This window comes from Mastacembelus armatus, chromosome 9 (genome assembly GCF_900324485.2).
Source record: "Mastacembelus armatus chromosome 9, fMasArm1.2, whole genome shotgun sequence".
In the NCBI taxonomy this organism is placed as follows: domain Eukaryota; kingdom Metazoa; phylum Chordata; class Actinopteri; order Synbranchiformes; family Mastacembelidae; genus Mastacembelus; species Mastacembelus armatus.
The window spans coordinates 13,164,034-13,181,446 of record NC_046641.1 but is presented as its reverse complement, the minus strand read 5'-3'; the positions used below and the strand labels follow the sequence as shown (position 1 = coordinate 13,181,446).

At 41.8% G+C, this 17,413-nt stretch overlaps 2 protein-coding genes across 3 annotated transcripts in view; both read right to left on the bottom strand.

The window, feature by feature from the left end:
* osbp2b (oxysterol binding protein 2b) overlaps nucleotides 1-3,518 on the bottom strand; it is a 41,048-nt gene extending 37,530 nt beyond the window's left edge. Inside the window, exon 1 of one of the 2 annotated variants that reach the window (XM_026320830.2) lies at nucleotides 3,081-3,518. In XM_026320830.2, coding sequence (XP_026176615.1) covers nucleotides 3,081-3,238 — 158 coding nt within the window. In that variant the 5' untranslated portion in view covers nucleotides 3,239-3,518. The remainder of the gene's footprint in view (nucleotides 1-3,080) is intronic. The other variant, XM_026320831.2, reaches the window with a different exon arrangement.
* A 2,423-nt stretch (nucleotides 3,519-5,941) lies between these two features.
* On the bottom strand, nucleotides 5,942-16,310 carry rasl10a (RAS-like, family 10, member A). Its single transcript, XM_026320640.1, has 3 exons — nucleotides 16,095-16,310; nucleotides 8,965-9,089; nucleotides 5,942-6,801 (listed from the first exon to the last, which is right to left on the bottom strand). Exons 1-3 carry the CDS (start codon nucleotides 16,308-16,310, stop codon nucleotides 6,531-6,533), a joined length of 612 nt encoding a protein of 203 aa, XP_026176425.1. The 3' UTR covers nucleotides 5,942-6,530.
* Nucleotides 16,311-17,413: the final 1,103 nt, after the last annotated feature.

The following is a 17,413-nucleotide window of genomic DNA, read 5'->3' as shown; positions in this document are numbered from 1 at the left end:
ACAAGGCAGGATTCACTGATATGGCAGCTCCAATAGCACTCAAAACTTTAATACCCCTGTAATCTTCCCTAAAGCACGTAGCAAGATTTGCTTCAGGAGGTGAGTAAGTAGTTCTGAGAATATTAAAACTGAGGAAAAGTCAATTAAGAAATTAAAAATGGAAGAAGTTCAGTTCAGTGAGAGAGGTGGGACAGGTCATATATCCTGGTAAGAACAGCAAAATTAGGCTATTTGGCTGAAGTAAATAAAAGAAGAACACAAGGCTGATATAAATGAAGGACAACCAACCTTGCAATGTCAGAGCCAAATGTAATCGATAGCAAGTGCTATGTTGAATTTATATAAAGCTCATTACGATTTAACAGGCACAAGTGCTGAGCGTGTCCGTCTGTCCGCAGAGGCAACACATTGATTATGCTCCTTTGGCTTCCAAGCTAAAAATTAAAGACGTAAGCCTTTGCCTTGAGAACAGCAGGACTAGGGAATGAGAATGATCTCTGTTACTGGCTACACATCTAATTAATAGTCGGTCAGTACTGATTTATCTGAAATATAAATTGGCCTTTAAAAAAGTGCAAACAAATCTTAAGCAATGCAAATAAACACCCAACCAATGCACTGTGGGCCATGTGTGATGTGGAACAAGTTGTTCTTATCATTGAGTTAATTCTGTTATAAAAGATGTTTCCATTAAATTACGTCATACACAGTTTTTTACAATAACGTGCAGGAATAGTACTTGTATCTTTCTCTATTTATTCATCAACACAAACGTGCTTCAGAAAGTGTACATCTGATGTGCAACACAATTACCACTTAACATAAAATAAAAACACATTAATTAATATGTGGTCACAGTTGTCTGTTTCCCTGTCAGAGAAAGCACACACAAATAGACAAAACCTGGAGTCTGATACACAATGTGGTCTGCCAGGAAGATCTGAGTGGAGGGGACACCTGCCTCTGTGCTCAGATGTCGTCGGGCTACCTTTACTTCAGGGACAGCAGTCACCTTACAACATAATGGACTATTAATAGAGAGGAGAGGCAACAGGTGTCTTTCCTTTCGTCATGAGTGCAGGCAGGAGTAGGGCTTTGGCTACCATACCTCTGTGTCAGGTAACACTATGCTGACAACACGAGACAATCAAGCTGCTTGAGAAAGTGTGGCACTAGGGTAAAACCGTAGTATGGGATGAGATGGGTCCAAATGTGGCTTTAATCATTTTTTTCTGCAAGCATGAATAGAGAAAATTCTCTATTCAACCTGAAAATTTTGAATATTGTATTTATGACTAATGGAGCTGAAGGGAAATGCCATGAGTCAAGATTTTGCCTTGCAGTCCGATGACCCACACTCAAACCTCCATACTGACAGAAGAGCCTCTAACAAGTCAGTGAATCTCTTCCTGCTTCAAAGCTGATTTTTGCCCTCTAACCTACCAGAGAGAGATGACATTTGAAAAGACAATTATGCTAGAGGACTTAGAGTCACATGAATTCATTTTATTAAGGCAAGCAATTATAGTTTGTGTTAACATCTTAAGCTAGAAATATGATGGGTGTTTTTTGTAAAGGCATTTAGCTTCAAGGTCAGATCTTTGACTACTAGTGCTACTAGCAGAAGACTGTTACCTCCAATGGGTGCACCTTTGCTCTGCTGTGAACCAGTAATTAGGAATTCTAGGTCGGACAGGATGAACAAGTGTCACAACAAATACTCCAGCTGACCTTTTATGTGGACCATGCTTTATGCAGGTGGTTCAGGGCTTCTTCATGTGCCAATCCACAATCACTTCAAACTCCTCCCATAGTACAAAAAGTCCAAAAGCTGGGCCTATTCATTACTTGATTTTCTGGGCAATAAATACACTTTGCAACTAAACAAAACGAGAATGGATATTGATTTTAAACAGGTAAAATATTCTACGTGCGCCAAGGGCACTCTGACCCGCAAGACGATACAGCTGAGTGTTTTAATGTTGACAAAAGCAGTCAAGTGGTAGCAGGAGAGCTGGTTAAACATGAAACAGCCAAGCAATGAAAGCAATGAAAATGTTTTACAGCTTACAGCTTTTCCAGAGCTTTCAACCACATGTCACTGTCTTCATTTCTGAATACAGTTAGGTCAGGTGAAAGCTCTGGACATTAGACTAGAGCTTATTTTGTCATACGTACCATTGCCAAGGCCAAGATTTAACTTCCTCATACTAGACCATGTGACAGTGAACTGACCAGCTAATAAGGCTGTATTAATATTAGACTGACAATGAATAAGTACTGGGTGTGTTTTTTTTTTTTTTTGTTTGTTTTTTTTTGGGGGGGTGGGGGGTTAAGTTCTGTTTCTTTTTTAAACAATCAAAGAACAAGACTTCTTTATGAGGAAACACCTCAGCTTTGCTTTAAACTCGAGCTATGAACTGATCTAGTGCAGACTAAATATAAAGCCAACACTAGCAGGAAGACTAAACGTGCTGAAGTGCTTTTTGGCCCATTCATTGTTTCTTTATTGTGCCTGCAGACGTGCACACGCACACCTGAGCCACAGGTGTTAGGCTGCTGTTTAGCTCAGGACTAGCACCTGTGTGGTCAGTGTGAAGATGACAATGACAGAAACTATCTGTTACAGCACAAAGCACTGAATGAATGACTTTCTCAGGGTGACAGAACATTCGTATATATGCGTAATAAACTACAAAAAGCAGTAATTGTGTCTAAACTACCTACATGTTAACAGACAGCGCATGTCGTGTTGTCGGACAGCTGACATGAGCCCACCGACTGAGGCTAGCGGGCTAGCTTGGTGTGCTAGCTAACGTCGATATTTACTGTGTCACTTTATTGAATTAAAAGCCTCGCTGACGTGGCTGCTGTGTGTACGTACGTCTGTTTTTGTTCCTTTGTGTAACCCGCAGTAAGTCAAAGTGAGACGGGCTGGTTTTGCCAGTGTCAGCTTTAAGTAAACAGACAGCTGTCTGTGTCCATCTGACAGCTAGCTTTAGCCCGCTGCTAGCCAGCTGAGGCAGCCAGCTGCGTGCCCGGTTGGCGTCTGACAAACCTGGCACATCTGCAACATTTACCTGTAATATGAGAGCAGGCCGTTGCTGAGGACAAACCATCGCCGCTGGTACCCTTTCAAATAGTTGGTCCATTTAAAAAGCCAGCCTTTGTAAGTATCCGACCCGGGTGCCGGGGCCGCGGCAGACGCGGATACCGAGCCCTTCCCTTGGTCGCTCATGCTCCGCTCCGCCGGAGAGTGCAGGACAAACCGCGGGGAGAGAAACACTGCCCCGCCGGGACCGCTGGGGCGAGCACGTCGGCACTGACGAATGAGCTCTACGGAGGAGGAGGGTCCGGTCTGGGGAGAGAGAAACCACCGTGAACCCCGTTCACATGACACCGGAGGAAGGACGAGAAGTGGTGCCAAGACACTTTGCTGATGCGGACTGCAGAGGATTCAGTGCACAGAGCCGGGCTGGATAGAAGGGAAACTCCTTATGTGACCTCCATATAATCTGACCAGACTAAAACCAAATCAGCGCCGATTTCCACGACGACAGAGCCAAACAGTTTATGGCAGTGTCTTTAGGGGGCGCGGCTGTGAACTCGGCCATTCCTAGACCTGGAGTGGAAGATTAAATGGGAATGGCCGCTCTATCAGTCCGGGTCTAGATTCAGACCTGCACCACGTGATGTTGTTACCTAAACATTCCTAAACATTTGACATGTGGTTTGGAGGCTGATTTCAGATCAGATACTGCTCAGGTGAGTAGAGATGTAGGATACACAGTTGAGTACTGTGTACAACACACACAGGCACACTTAAATACTCCCAGGGATGACAGTGCACACAGGAGTGATTAAGTGTGATTTATCTTAGCATTCACTGGAAGCACACATATAATCATTTGTATTTGGGGCCACATTAAAGGTCAGATGGTGTAAAATCAGTGGGATCCACTCTTGAATTCCCTTAAGGCTGTATTACCAAGCAGGCAACTGCCCCCAGGGGTGCCAAACACCTCAGGGACACTGCCTGTCTGGTTTGATCATTTTCTGCATTATGACTTTATCAGCCGATAAAGGACCAGTTGTTTTTGAGAGGATCCCGTATTTTCAAAACTGACTTGTAAGAAGGTCATTATTTTAGTTTGTATTAGTTTTGTGTTTGCATAGTGCATTGTCCCAATACAATTGTGTTCAATCAATAATGACCACAAATTGACATTCGTGAACATTTTGGAGGTGGCAGGGATGTAGATGGAAGGACAAGGACCCAACAATCAACTCTTGCCCCTGAGCTCCATAACAGGTAAACGTAGACATGTAAACCACAGAGAAAGTCATTTTGACTCACCATCAATCAAGAATGGGCATTACTGAGATAATTTCTCAGAATCAGAATCAGGTTTATTGCCCAGTATGTTGGAAACACAAGGAATGTGACTCCAGTACAGTGGCTCTCAGTGTGCCGATCACAACAGTACAGTTCATAATTAAATCCCTTATACGCTGACTACTGCCATAATTTCATTGCCTCATCACAACCCTGTATACATTTTGAGCAAAAATGCAACACCTGGAAGGGGTTTAAGATGTTACAGTTGATCCATTTTCAATTTCTGACTTGGTTCCTGATAACGCTGACTTACCACAAGGTGGCAATGTTGTCAAAATGATCTTATTGTGGTGTATTTGTTGAACACGACTGACCAGAGTAAAGTTGGTGTTCTCAAATGCATTTAATAATTCAATCATGAGTTCAGAAAATAAAACAAAAATACTCACAGTACTAGCACAGTAAAAATAAATACAAATAATGTTTCAGATAAAAAACTGTAGCCCTTTTCATTTGGAAATGCGCACACAAACATAGGAGAACTCATGCTACACGCAATTGCTTTCTAATGTATCTCTGCTACATATTTCTTATTTCTTTTTTTTTTTGTTTGTTTTGTACTAAAAAAACTAACAAAAAAACTAACACAGCCATCTGCCCTGATCAGAGGATAAACACTATATCTTGGAGAGAATCATGAGCTTGTGCTCTCACATGCCAGTGAAAAACAACCACATTCACTCCACTCACTTGCTCAATACAGTGTCAGAAAACCATGTATGTATTACAAAAGAATTAAACACAATATCACATTTTCACATCAGTGCAATTAAACCCTGACCTGTTGGCTCTACCAACAAAAGCATGCAAGTCAATTACTCGATGAATCACTCTTATATACAATAGGTCTGCCTACGTTCAGTGCAGCCATATTCACAAAGTACCTAGGCCTAATCAAATAAATAAGCAATTGTTAATTTCACAGCGTTATCAATTAGACACTTTTTAGATACTGATATGAAAGCTTTAAGGGTCCCCCTGTGTCTGTGATACACTTGTAGGGTGTTTTATAGAAGTTATTGAGCTCTGCTCCCTCAATTTCTGCAGGATATCTTAGTGCTAGTAGATTACATCTACTCTATCTGAGGGATTTTGTAATATAATATAGTGGTACATATAGTCAATATAGTCAGTTGGGACATTCCTGTAGGATTTTATTGCCCCGTACTAATCTAAAGCTTCAACATCTGTCTTATCTTCTCTTGCCTGAATGTTAGATACCAAACCACTCTCCGTCTGCCTCTCTTTCTTTCTCTAACACACACGCACACACACAAACATCCACATTGCATGTACAGGTTCTCATTTTAGACCTCACCTCCCTAGATTTAATGTATTCATCAGAAACAGACACCCAGAGAGCAGACTAAAGTCCCACAGTACATCGTGATAAGGAGCTGCAGTATTTTCTGCTGCAAGACAACCTTAAAACACCCTTCACCTGAAGAAACAGCTTTTAACATAGAGAAATCTTGTAACAGGGACAGGGTAAGAATAAAAAACAAATGCACAAAAAAAAAACAAAAAAAAAAAAAACCCCAAAACACCAAATAATTATATCCACACATTTCAAGATCATCTCCCCAGAAATGTATATTTTTTTGCTCTTCTTATCCCCTGTATCATATATCAAATAAATCAGAACATGTCAGGTGTTACTATCTGCTGATGATCTTAGTGGATATGAAAAATTCAAAGGAAGACTCAATTATATTGCTGCCTCTCTGTTTTGAGTCTCACAAACATTGCTTCTATGCCGTCAGGCCCAGCTACAGCCATAAGACAACCCTCAATAAAACCTGCTGCTATGTAATTTGGGCAAGCATAGCCTCAAATGTTAATTGTCTAATCGTTGTGAGAAAAATAACCGTGTTATCCTATTTCTGCTTCCTCTTTTACCTCCTTCCTTTCATTTACACATTTGGTAGAATTTGACTAGGAAATGGTAGGATGACCATGTGTGAAATTTTTGTGTTGGTTACAGCGCAAGAGTCTAATAAACCTCATTATGAAAAATCAGCTCAGTAAAGCAGGAGGCCACAAGGTATTTTTCCAGCCATTTAGATAAAAAGTCCTTTCCTCCACGGCTGCTCCACTCCTGAGGTAAGAGGGGTAGAGGGAGCTTTCAGGGTCACATGATGGTGCAGCGATTCCTCTGTAGTGCCCCCTGTAGACGGATCGAGGTGTGGTTCTGGCGCATGCCACGTGCCACAGCAATGCCTAGCAGCTCCTTGAAGAGCAGCACTACGTGCCAGTTAAATTTGGCAGAGCACTCCACATAACCACACTTCCAGGTCTTCTTCACCAGCACTGACACTGCCCTGCGAGGCATGAATCTTTGTCGCTGCAGATCTCTCTTGTTGCCCACCACCAGTATTGGCACCTCACTGCTGCTGCCTTCCCTGCAGGACCACGGGGTAAAAAAGAGAATGGTTAGTTTCACATAGCATGGTTACCGTCTTGGTGTTTGGTTCACTGGGTGTGTGCAAGATGTCTGTGTGCAGTTTTTGTTTCTGAGGTGTGTGGGGGTGGACTGGAGGATTAGAACTCACATGCTCAAGGGGCCTCCCACTATACTCTGCAGTTGCTGGTTTACAGCAAGTGTGAAAATGTATGGCAAGCCAGAGGTAGGAATAAATTAGTGTTTGTAATGTTCAGAAAAAAATGAACATATAAGAAGATGCCACCAGGTCCAACCATTTCCAGTACTGTAAGATGAATGGTGGAAATCCAAGTGGATACTGTAAACTGGACAGGAGGATAGTTCACTACAGCGATGTAAAACCAAAGCAGAGGAAATGCTGATTTGGACTCTAGAGCAAAAACTATGAAGGAAAAAAAGACTGATTATATTTAATTGTTACTGTTTATTTAACTGGGAGTCACCTTAGCTGGAGGTGTGAATCACTCATTTTTTCTGTAAAAAATAAAAGCATTTGTATCATTTTTTTAATCTAGAAAGTTGATTTTGCTAAGGAGTATTAAACTAGGCTCATTATGAGACTGGAAGGCACAGTGATGTGTGTCAGCACAAAACATGCTGAATTACTGAGCTCAGTGTCAGCTGAGGTATGAATTGTTAAAGTTGCTGCGTTAACGATTCGCAACAACTCTTCCGTTTTTGTTATATCGTGCCTCATCTTCTGACAAGAATTTGCATACATATGCATATTTGCACGTCAGATGGGCCAAAGGCTCGGCAGAGAGAAAGGCACACACAGTACAATTTTCAAGCCCTGAGGCGAAGTTCTTAAAGATGTGGACTTGAAAAACAGTGCGGTAATCATCTCACTTTTCTCTTTTTCACAAGTTGTGCTCATATAGCAGATTTAAAAATATCTCAAAGGATATCTGCTCAAGCTAGGGTATTTTAGCTAAATGTGAAGTGCGACATCTCTTTGTGAGAACTGGGGGAAACTGTACAGAACTGATGGAGGCATGCTGTCAGACACTTCACTGAACTGAAGGTAGGCTTCATCCTAGAAGGCACAGAGCAGAAAAATAAGACATTCTGGCTTTTAACAGATTTTGACTGCAAGTATTTTAGGCATATATTTTAAAATAAAGTAAAATAAATAGATCAATTCTTTACAGTTGATGTCTACAGTACAGTACAGTCACTCTGGGCTGCAACCGCCTCTGTTATTTATGATCTCTGTTTATATACACAATCTGTCCTTCCGCCATTCTTTCTATTTCCTCCTCCATCCTGACCTCAGATCTTTGTCCTATGATTACTCCTATTTTCCATTCCTTTTCCATTTGCCCTTCCTGTCCCAGCTGCTGGTGTGATAGTTTTCTGTCAGGGGCCATAAAAATTCATGGTAACACATTTGGAACTGCAGGAAGGGTGTGATGAACTCTGTAGCAGTGGTAGTTAGGTCATGTACAACATTGCAAAACAATCAGGCCTTTCACAGTCCCTCCATCCATTATCCATACTGCTTATTCCCAGACTGCCAGTCTATCAAAGAACTGACACATAGAAACAGAAAACCTTTGAACCCAGAGCCTCCATGCTGTGAGGTAACAGTGCTAATCACTGCACCACCCACCCTCCATTGTACCTTTCAATATGTAAATATATGCAGATATGCCAACAGCAAGGATGATAGAGCAGGTGATGCCTATTCATAGGTTTTTTCTTTTTCTGTACTGTTCTCTAATTTTAGTCTGAAGACCTTTATTCTATGTTCTCAAGCCTCCTGTCTTTGGCTGCTGCGTATCCAATAAAAGCAGAAACATCCTAAAAAAATAATCTTAAAATCTCATCCAGCTCTCATGCAGCAATACCAGTATCAAATGTTATTACTAGACAGAGTCATGATGCAGGGCCAAATATGCTGAATTAAAAGCTATCAGCACAAGCAGACTATCTATCACTGTCATTCTGACACTAATGCGTAATTGTATAACTTTGTGGAAGGGTTGTGAAATTGCATGCTGTCTCCAGATGGATGACAGTGATGGCATTAAAAAGCACCAATGAGGTTGAAAAAGCTGCACACCAGCGGTTGTATATTCAGTGAGTGTCTGGGCAGCTGAGAGCATGTGATTGGCCATACCTGTGCTCCACTATCTGCTGTCTGATCATTTTGACATATTCGAAGCTCTCCACACAGCAGATGTCATACACCAGGATGTAGGCGTTGGCATTGCGAACACCTCTGCAGCGCAAATCCAACCACTCCTAAAGGACAGAGATGAAAACATAAATAAACAAGACAGATCTTGACCACTACTTGATGAATTGCTTTAACATTTAGTACAGGCATTCATGGTGCTCAGAGGATTAATCCATAAATGTGGCGATCACCTGATGTCACCGCAAATCATTATTTATAATTTTCAGTGAAACATCTCAACAGCTGTTAAATGGATTGTGATAAAATGTTGTACATGCATTCAAGGTTCCTGGACAATGTGTCCTTATGACTTTCATGATCATGTGACATTTACTCTAGATCCACTATGATTAATTGTTGTATAGATTGTTGTGAAATTTGGTGCAATCATTTTCTCCACAAGATAAATTCTCATGACTTTGCTGATCAAACCAAAACTTTGATGATCTGGTGTTGAATTTTATGGCAAAATAGCTGCAATACTTCCTCAGCTGTAATGTGAATTTAGTACAAATGAGAAAATGTTGATATTTTTTTCTTTTTTGTTTGATAATAAACATTGCACAGTCATGACATGTCACATCACATCATGTCATATTATGTCACGTCAGGTCATGTTGTGATGTGTCACGTGACACGTCACGTCACATCACGTCATGTCACATCACGTCATGTCAGGTGGTGGGATGTGTCACGTCATGCACATCATTATACAGCGGGTTCTGTTAGGGTTAAAAATGCTCCCTCGGCGATTCTAAATATAAATACTCATATTTTATTTTATTATAACTCCATTCCCACCATGATTCACTAGATAGTTAATAATGCCATTATAAGAAAAGTCATGAATTGAGATATGTATGACTTTTATTTTAACAGAGTTACAGGCATTTGAAAACAGGAGGGGGGTAAAAATGACCCCTTGGCGGTTCTAGTGTTAAACATCATAATGTTAGTATTATCGGTGTCAGCAGTGTCAGCACTTAGCTGTGTGTGCCAAAGTGCAGGCTCAAACAGCTGCTAGCATATAATGCACCTAGTTACAGAATACAATAATAGTAAAGGTCAGCTAGCTTTAGAGCATGTGGTGTGTGTTTCTGTAATTATTTTAAAACACTTTGGCTCAGTGTCATAGTTTGTCTGCCTCAGTTGCTTATCCGTTGTGAAAAAGTGCAGAGTCAGTGAAGTCCTTTAGCTGGTGTGGCTCTGGGAGTCGCACAGCCTAGAACAAAGTCATAAAACATGGTGACTGCCTAGAGAAAAACTCTGCACAGTGTCCTAGCTACACACGTTCAAGGACGACAACAAAGGTTACACTTTTTTAGGACACAAGCAAACACACAGCTGCCTGTCAAGAGAAAAAAAGTGTTGCTGCTTGGCTACACTTTGTGATGCAGTCCAGCAAACAGCAACATTTGTTTGATGCTGATGACTTTCCAACTGTAATTAAAGCATAAAACAAGTGGTTACATTTATACCTTAGTGGGGGACAGTTGCTTCAATAAAAACACTGCTCATGCTGTGCTTCTCCAAAGACTCACGGCCCTCACCGCCTCTAACATCATGCAATGAATTTATGAGCATTTGATCTGATAAAAGAACGAGAGGAAAACAGAGGAGCTTCAGGGGATGGAGGGGGGGGGAAATCTCCTAAGGAAAGGAAATGAGAAAACAAACGCAGTCCTGAGAGAATGTTGAAAAGATGAAAAAGGCAGCTTTGGATCAAGGGATAAGTAGAGAGGGTGCCAGTATAACCTCTGGTGTGCCGGCACACAGCTAATGAAGGGTCTGGAGACTCTGTGAGTCAGTTAAATTCTGGTTTATTCTATTCTCTACTATTTGATTCAGTGTAATTCAATTCCATATAATAACAGTGGATACTATGCTCCATAAGACTTATTCAGTGCACACTGCTGTAATGTAATACACAAATTATATAGCAGTGTTAGATGAGAAGATCAATAACACTGCACACTGCTGCAGCACGTTAGCTTAGCTTAAAGACTGAAGGCAAACTATGGGGAAAGGCTAGCTGGGCTTCTAACAGATTAACACATGAAATGTCATTTGTTTAACCCTTTCCATGGCACATTCATTATTTAATCACAAATATAATTCCATACATGAGCAACGCTGCAGCAAACAACGTGATTTTCAAAGCTGCTTGATGCACTGTAGTTAATGATTTGGCCACAGATGATCTGACCTCTTTGGAGCTTTGCTTGTTGCATCATGTTGCTTTGATAGAACAGATATCAAAGTGCTGATTATCAGACCTCTTTTAATTTTGATGCTTCTAATTAGCATCTGAGTTTATAGCAGTGTTTGCAAGGACGATTGATTTGCAGTGTGAAAGTAATTTTCCATATGTTGTTTCCATTGTTTCTTCTACCTCCTACAACAGCTTGAAACAGGCATGTGAGAAATCTAATTACACTCATCTCAAGGTTGGATAAAATATGCTTTTCAAATCAACATACTGTGCAGACAATCTGCACAAATAAGATCATCTGATAATTTGTTTGGGAGCAGACGATGATCAGTGTATCATTAATAATAACACACTAATGCATTTGTGTTAATGGGGAACAATTTGACCTCATTTAGTTTGGCGTTTGTGGGCTTGTGGCTAGGTGAGGGCGAGGGAGAAAACAGCCCCGCAAATCAACAGAGAGATAATGAGGCCGATCAGGCATAGAGACAAACATGTGGCACAAAAATCACTGCCATCCAAAAAGGGAAGGCAGAGGAAGGGAGAAAGTAAGAAAGGGGGAGGCAGTGTGTTGTGAAAACTGACAGAAAGTGTGATTATTTTCTCTGTGTCTTTCCAGTTTGAATCGAAAGATTGAGTGGGAAAAATATTCATTTCTTTTGTTGCTTCTGTTGTGTCCGGTATAATTTCAATCTAGTCGCATCAAGCAGGCAAACACTTCAGAAAATTATTCACCATTTTTGCCAAACAAACAAAGAAACATAACCTCTGTGGTAGTGCGGCATATCATCACAGCTCACCCTTTTCAGATAATTGAGGCAGTTGACGACGTGAGATGCACACAGTTGAAGGCTCGCATCCCTGGGGCTAAAAATAGCAGTTTGTGCTCTCATCTCATATCTCTTTGTAATCCTGTTTTTAAATGTGGAGGAGGGGCTAGAAATAGCAACATTCCTTCTATTAAACCCAGACAAGAAACACAGACAAAAAATAAAGACATCAAGAACTACAGAGGATCTGGAAAGACAAGACAGTGCAGCAATACATGGCAGATTAGCTGAAATCAAAATTTTAAATGCATGTGTGGGCATGTTTATTTGTATGTGCTCGCAGGATGTGAGAGTGTGCTTGTGGGAGCGTGAATGTGAAGTGTGGTGCCACTGTCTGTATCTTCCAGTCGGTCTTCTTAACACGGCGCAAAAAAAAGAGCATCTCATCCTTCGCTTCTCCAGAACCAAACAGAGCATGTTTCCCTGACAACCACAGGCCATGGTCAGTTTTCAACAGGCTGTGACAAAGCCATCATGTCTCCTGATATTAGGAGCTGCAGCTTAATGGTAATAAACTGTAGTGATGGATCAATGAACAGAGTGGAGGCCGGTATAACCTGGTGAGGGGAGGGGTGCGATTGCAGATGTCACACGTAGGTCACAGTAATGGACTTGCAATAATAATCTTTTACATTTCCTGGGAATGAAGCTCCCATTGCTCATTAATGATCTATACTAAGAAAACCATTCAGATCTGTAGGTTTTTTATTGTGCTTTTATCCAATCCTCTTTGTTGGAGATGATGTAACTAATAAATAGAGATAAAGTAGCTGATGTTGGGAAATTATAGTGATGAACTGCTGATTTTTTTTTTTTTTTTTTTTTTTAAAGCCAGAGCTAAAAAGCATTTTAAACAAGCTGAGGAATAAAGGAATAGCTCAACATGTTCACAAAAAATGGATTGATAAATATGAAGCTGCAGCAAAGCTAAGATGGTTTGTTTAGTATCAATGATAACTCTGTCTGAAGATTATGACTGACATGTTTAAATCTCTCTCTAAACTTTGTCCTGAATTATCAAAGCCTCATGAGCACTTCAGATATGTGCATATCATATCAGCTCATTAGCCTGATATGTGAGTCAAAGTGTCAAAAAGCAATAATTTCCATTGTGTTTTCACAGACAGTATTGACAGAGATCACTGAATAAAATGTCCAGGGAGAGCAGGGAAGGAAGAGAGAGCATTTTTGTGTGGGAGGGCATCATGGAGATGCATTATATCAAAAACAAAAAAAAAAATTAAACAAAGAAGAAAAATAATCGTTTGAATCTGCTGTAAGGCGTAAATCCAACTGTCATCACATCCTAATTGACACAGTGTGACAGATGCACTCTAAATGCAATGCTATCAGCAACGGACAGACATACCGAAAAGCAAGAAAATCATTACACCCTCACAGTAAAAATAATAGAAATTTTTATCCTGTCTTCGGGTTAAAAATGGCTGTGCGGTTAAAATGGGGTCACTAGTAGCCTGCCAGAACATAAATGTTCTTCTTTCAAACATAATCTAAACTGATGAGAAATTGCCACACTGCATAAGCATGGAGGCGTACTGACTCACTCCATTCTGCAGCTTATTCATCACAAATTTCAGAGGATATTATAAAACCTCATTTGGTAAATCTTCGACAGTGTCCATTAAACCCTGTGCAACCTCTCTAATTGACTGCAGCAAATTCTGCACTGTCTCCTCTGTTGGTCTTTTATCCCCTGGAGTATCATAGCAGGGAACTCTGCTTTAATTCAATCTGCTGTGTACCGCAAGTAAATTTCAATCAGGTTTTTCTTGTGCAAGCTCTACTTGTCACTCTTTGGGTCCACCGCTTCAGACCAAGGTTCGATTTTTCTGCCCACCGGGTAAATACAGAGCAGGGCGGTGAGTCAGAAATGGCCCGTGTCTCATCGCTGCTCTCAGTGAATAAAGGACGTCACCAGACAAAGCAAGAGAGTGTGCTTCAGAACAAGGCAGACATGATGGGAGCAGAGAAGAAAAAGTACAGAAGGACTCGCCGGGTCATTCCTCAGCAAATGAGTAACCATAAATCTGTCTGATAGAAATGTTGTGGCAGCACTCAGCTAATGGTTTTCTCTGATACCTTCCACAAAGAGGCCAAACCAGCAGCACCTTCTCACTGCAACACCACACTAAAATGAACATAAAATGCTCACACACAATAAGAGACAACAAGATTAAAAAAAAAAAAAAAAAAAAAAAAAATCCTGAAAACTGTGTGTGCTTTCTCATGTGACTCAACCTTTGGGACACGTACGCTGACGCTCCCACATGAGAGTCATGAGACACGTCCAGTCTTATCCTGGGTTTCTGCTCACACCGAGCAGCTTGGGGTTAAGCACCATTTAGCAGAAGGAAGAGGAAACTCAATCAGAAGGTCTTTACAGAGGGTCTCTGTGGAGAAAGGAAACAACAAAGCACACTGCAGACCTTTTAACACCTTCTAACAAGATGTTAAATTTGGTAGGAGCTACATGTATTTCTACAGCTGACTGACATTATGATGGCTCTGGCCTCTCACATGTTTACTGTGTTAACGCTGAGCTTTCTGAGCACTGCATACCGACACTTTGGGAAGCAATAGCACTTTTTTTTTTTTGTCTCCTCCTTGGCCTGATCTCATTTTCTCAGTGGCACCTTGTCTGTGCAGATAACAACTGCTGTTCTTGGGAGGGCTATGTGTGACACCGAAGGAGAGAGGAGGACGGAAATGTGCAGCAGTAGCAGCAGCCGTCAGATTAGTGTGGTGACCTTGGGGCTGTGGGGGGTTTTATCCTGAAAGCATCACAGTCTCTCAACTGAGACTGCAACGCACAGGGGTCGAACACACACCTCTGCTGACCTCAGGTCCACAGACACCTGGAGTGGGGCGTTATTGTTTCACTACCCAAGGGTGTTTCATACTTATATAAAGTGACATGTACAAAAAAAAAAAAAACACTTCTTGGTTGCAGTAATTGTTCCTGATCTCCATACTCACCATGAAGAGATCCCTTCCTAATTTCAATCTGTTAAAGTTATTCTGGGTCGGAATGTATTTTAAAGTTTATTCAGCACCAGTATGAGGCTTCATGTTGGACTTCCTCTGAAGTTTCAATTGTTTGATGTGAAAGTGTAAATGGTTTTATATATATATATCTATAGATATATATATATCTGGTCCTGGTCGGCGAGTATGATTATATTAAGTCTAACTGGCTGCACTTTAAAACACATTTTACACACAAATGGGACTGTTAAGTTTGTTATCCACTGCAAGCTGGAGTCTCTTCAGGGGTAACATGGATAGGAGGAACATTTACAGCATCCACATAGACCCCTGAGTACTGTTTATGAAATGCCAACCTATCTTTTAATAAAATTAACTTTCAGAGAACAAAAAAACTACAGGAAACTCTGAAATATTCTCACCTCTTGATAAAAGAGTCTGCTCTGTGCACTAACCTTGGGCCTCTGTAGCTAAGATGCTTTTTGGTATGATCCTGCAATCAGATTTGTCTGCAGCTAATGAGGTGTGGCATATGACCTGTAGCCATTAAAAAAAAAGGGCAATCTGTTCTATTTTTACACTGAACGGTTAACCAGGTGCTGTGGCTTCCCCTGCAGCACAACCCTGTTATTATTTTCAGGGCATACAGGCCAAATTAAACACAAGCACCAACAGCAGCAGCAGCAGCGGCAGCGGAGTATAATCAGCTCATCTGCATCTATTAGACACTGAAGACTGTTCTGTTTTTAGGAGCCTGTAGAAGACATGTTATGAATAATAAACAACAACATGCAAGCTGGCATTCCCTGAACATGAGGACGAGGGAGAGTTTAAAACGTCAAAGCTCTCTGAGGCTTTAACTCAGCCGGGTCTCCATAGCAACTAGTAGACTAGCGAATAAAATAAAATCTTTTGTCTTTGAGGGTTGTGGACAGAAAAGTCAAATGAAGCACCGATTAGAGAAATGAAGCCCTCTGGAATAAAGTTAAACCCCGCAGGAAGAAGCCACAGAGACATGATACCTGGCTGGAGCTTGAGGGAAACGAGGAGATTGGCGGGACGTCCAAAATCTTCAGCTCGTACATGTTTCCGTTCAGTATGACGGAGGGTCTGTACACATATCTGGTCCTGGTCGGCGTGTACACCTCCGAGAAATCGTTATAGATGAACTGGCGGATTATAGAAGTTTTCCCCACTCCGGGAGCACCGATGACTGCGATACTCAGCGTCTCCACCATTCCTGGAGCACGAGTTCAGCACCATGGACAGCGACGTCAACAACGACAGATGTGACCGTTCAGTAAACACAGCTGGCCGCCGCTGTGTTGTTGCTGCTCTGATGGAATTCAAACCACCGCTGCCCCTTTAACCAGCAGCCTTTAAAAAAAAAAATATCGCCTTAACTGCGTTTAAGTGCGTGTAATTACCGAATAAATCATCCAGCCGTCGAGCAGAGCGAAGAAACTTTATCTCCAGGCCAAAGGCGAAAAGAAAGAATCCACGCAGCTTGGAGATTGTCAGAAATAAAGCTCAGCCATGATCATGCAGATAGAGGGATTTTCGCTGCCTCTGCAATCCGACGCACAGAGAGAAACTCTTGGTTTTCAGGGGACATCCCCAGGCGACCTCGTCCCCCGAGAGGAAACGTAAAAGTCCGTCCTTGTTGTCTCCACATGGAGATAATCTCATCCAGGCTAGACTCTGACCTTGCCTACACGCACGGAATCCCTCGGCGTCTTTACTGATATTCTCCTCTGCACCTCACACACATTTCCAGCGCTGCACCAACACCACCACCGCGCGCCTCCATCACATGGAGGACGAGCGCGCAGCCACCAGTCTCGCAAATAAGCTTCTTCCCACGTGTTCCAAAATTTGATAAAACCCCATAATCTTCTTTTGCTTCGATGGCAGGAAGATCAGTTCACGTCTGCGTGATTTAAGAGCGAAGAGGAAACCCACGCAGCCTGCAGACCTGCGTTCTCTGTAAAGGCATCTGGAGCTTATTAACGAGAGTGCCTGCCTTTAGAGAGACAAGAGCTGGTAAAGACTGCTCTCTCTCTCTCTCTCTCTCATCACTTGCACTACCCCTGCACTGCTTATCCAATAGGATCACGCCGTGCGCAAGGCGTGTGGCATCTTTGCGCTCCCATACGCCACAAACAACTGAAGAGGCCCCACGTTATATATCATCTCAGTGTGAGGGTCATGGTGAAGTGGCGCAAGCCTGGTCATCATATCTCCGAGGGCCACGACTTATTACTGGAGAGGGTCCTCGGGCAGAGGGACGAGGGCGACATATCCCATCAGTCACTGCTGGGTGGCAGCGGCACACAAAGGC

Bases quoted from the DNA above. Each gene is read 5' to 3' on its own strand.
- rasl10a (XM_026320640.1), bottom strand. From the start codon at position 16,310: ATGGTGGAGACGCTGAGTATCGCAGTCATCGGTGCTCCCGGAGTGGGG. The intron at 9,090-16,094 runs GTATCATGTCTC...TCTGTCCTTTAG, and splicing joins TTCCCTCAAGCTCCAGCCAG to GAGTGGTTGGATTTGCGCTG. The intron at 6,802-8,964 runs GTATGGCCAATC...GTGGTCCTGCAG, and splicing joins CAGCAGATAGTGGAGCACAG to GGAAGGCAGCAGCAGTGAGG.